The sequence below is a fragment of the Poecilia latipinna genome, unplaced genomic scaffold, assembly GCF_001443285.1.
Source record: "Poecilia latipinna isolate Pla-1442-1.1 unplaced genomic scaffold, P_latipinna-1.0 Scaffold2499, whole genome shotgun sequence".
NCBI lineage: Eukaryota > Metazoa > Chordata > Actinopteri > Cyprinodontiformes > Poeciliidae > Poecilia > Poecilia latipinna.
Genome location: NW_015115115.1, coordinates 21,669 through 23,789, shown reverse-complemented (window position 1 = coordinate 23,789; position 2,121 = coordinate 21,669). Strand labels below are relative to the sequence as shown.

The 2,121-nt window shown below is 52.5% G+C and overlaps 1 protein-coding gene across 1 annotated transcript in view; it reads left to right on the top strand.

Annotated features, from left to right (window-relative positions):
* The window catches only part of hsdl2 (hydroxysteroid dehydrogenase like 2), an 8,411-nt gene extending 7,220 nt beyond the window's left edge, over positions 1-1,191 (top strand). Inside the window, exons 9-11 of the mRNA XM_015019888.1 lie at positions 402-545; positions 618-746; positions 821-1,191. Coding sequence (XP_014875374.1) covers positions 402-545; positions 618-746; positions 821-936 — 389 coding nt within the window. The 3' untranslated portion in view covers positions 937-1,191. The remainder of the gene's footprint in view (positions 1-401; positions 546-617; positions 747-820) is intronic.
* The last annotated feature ends 930 nt before the right edge of the window (positions 1,192-2,121 follow it).

The following is a 2,121-nucleotide window of genomic DNA, read 5'->3' as shown; positions in this document are numbered from 1 at the left end:
TTCAACTGGGTACTACAGGGTACTCCTGGGCACTACTGGGTACTGCTGGGTAGTACCCAATAGTACTACCCTGTACTATTGGGGGGGGATTATACAGTACTGCTGGGTAGTACAGGGTACTACTGGGTACTGCTGGGTACTATTGGGTACTACAGGGTACTGCTGCGTCCTGCTGCGTCCTGCTGGGTACTACACGGTACTGCTGGGTACTATTGGGTACTACAGGGTACTGCTGCGTCCTGCTGCGTCCTGCTGGGTACTACACGGTACTGCTGGGTACTACAGAGTAGTACAGGGTACTATTGGGTACTAGAGGATACTACAGGGTATTACTGGGTACTACAGGGTACTATGAGATATTACAGTGTACCACATGCTAATCTGTAGTTTCTTGTTGCCAGGGGCAACACCAGCCTTCAAAGCGCCCCCTTCGGACACGCCCCCTTCTGGCGGACCAATAGGAAGCACCTTTGACATCATCAGAGGCGTCATCAATGAGGACGTCGTCCAGGCGACTCAGGGCGTGTACCGCTTTGACCTCTCAGGTAACAGGAAGTGAACGTCCACATACGGTCGTCAGCGGCCGTCTTCCTGTAACGTCTTCCTGCCCGTATTAGGGGATCACAGCGGCGTCTGGTTCCTGGACCTGAAGAGCGGCTCCGGCAGCGCGGGTCAGGGGGAGCCCCCCGCCAAGGCCGACGTCGTCATGACGATGGACTCCGGTGACTTCACTAAGATGTTTGCAGGTGAGTTGAAGTGACGGGACGCAGGCGCCTGCTGGTGCTGTCTCCACGGTAACGGCTGCCTGCTGTGCCTGCAGGGCAGCTGAAGCCGACCATGGCCTTCATGACGGGGAAGCTGCGCATCAAAGGCGACATGACGCTCGCCATCAAGCTGGAGAAGCTGATGGGCCGCATGAACAAGGCCAGGCTGTGAGGCCCCGCCCACCGGGCCGAGGCCCCGCCTCCTCACCATTTCTATCTGTACATGTTAACTTAACTGCGAACTCACATCTCGGTATCACGCACAGCCGTTGCCATGACGATGAACAGGATCCCGCTGATCCGTCCGTAACCGACGGTAACGGCGCCAGCCGCTTTGTTCCGTCTGGATGTTTCTGAACTGATTTTCTTACCCGACTAACAGCTGATTGTGTTGCCATGGTAACAGAGAATAAAGGAGTCAAATTGACATTGTCTCAGGTTTAGTTTTTACAGCCCAGTGACTGGATTACAGAGATGTTTTATTCTGAGCAGATGCACAACACTGACGGTAATCCGTTCATCATGGAAATCAATTATGATGTCATAAAGAGCCATGTTACCATGGAAACATAAAGCCGTCACAGCACGGCGGCCGAGTGCAAAGCCCTGAGGAACCAGTGAAACCAGACCAGATGAGGGGTTAGAAATGCTGAGACAACACTAAATATCTGTTGTCCTTGGTTGTTGTTTTTACTGGATTTGGAGCAGAAGAAGCTGGAGAATGTTTGCCATGTGGTCGTCCTGTCCGAAGCTCCGTCTGCATCACCTGTTCCCTCGTCTGCATCACCTGTTCCCTCGTCTGCATCACCTGTTCCCTCGTCTGCATCACCTGTTCCCTTTACAGGGGAAGGAATGGAAGTGGCGGCTAAGTTTCCTGCAGTCGTTTCAGCTGCTTCTACCTACCAGCCATTAAAGTGAAACCAGGGTTTTAGCTTCGCTGGTCTCCGGTGGTTCCTGGAACCATCAGCAGCAGGACAGACATTGATACGAGTGCTGAGGGTTTTCAGTACAACAGGCTGCTAGAGCTGGTTGACCTCTGACCTCTGAGTAAATCTGATGGAAGCTGCAGGGTTGGATGTCTTGGTGCTGCAGCAGCAAAAGGAAACTTAAATTTTAATTCATTGATGCCATGAGGCAACGGAGGAAGTTCTCATGTAAAACGTCCCTCTGTCTCTGTCTGTCCCTCTGTCTCTTTGTCTCTCTCTCTGTCCCTCTATCTCTCTGTCCCTCTATCTCTGTCCCTCTATCTCTCTGTCCCTCTATCTCTCTGTCCCTCTATCTCTGTCCCTCTATCTCTCTGTCCCTCTATCTCTCTGTCCCTCTATCTCTCTGTCCCTCTATCTCTCTGTCCCTCTAT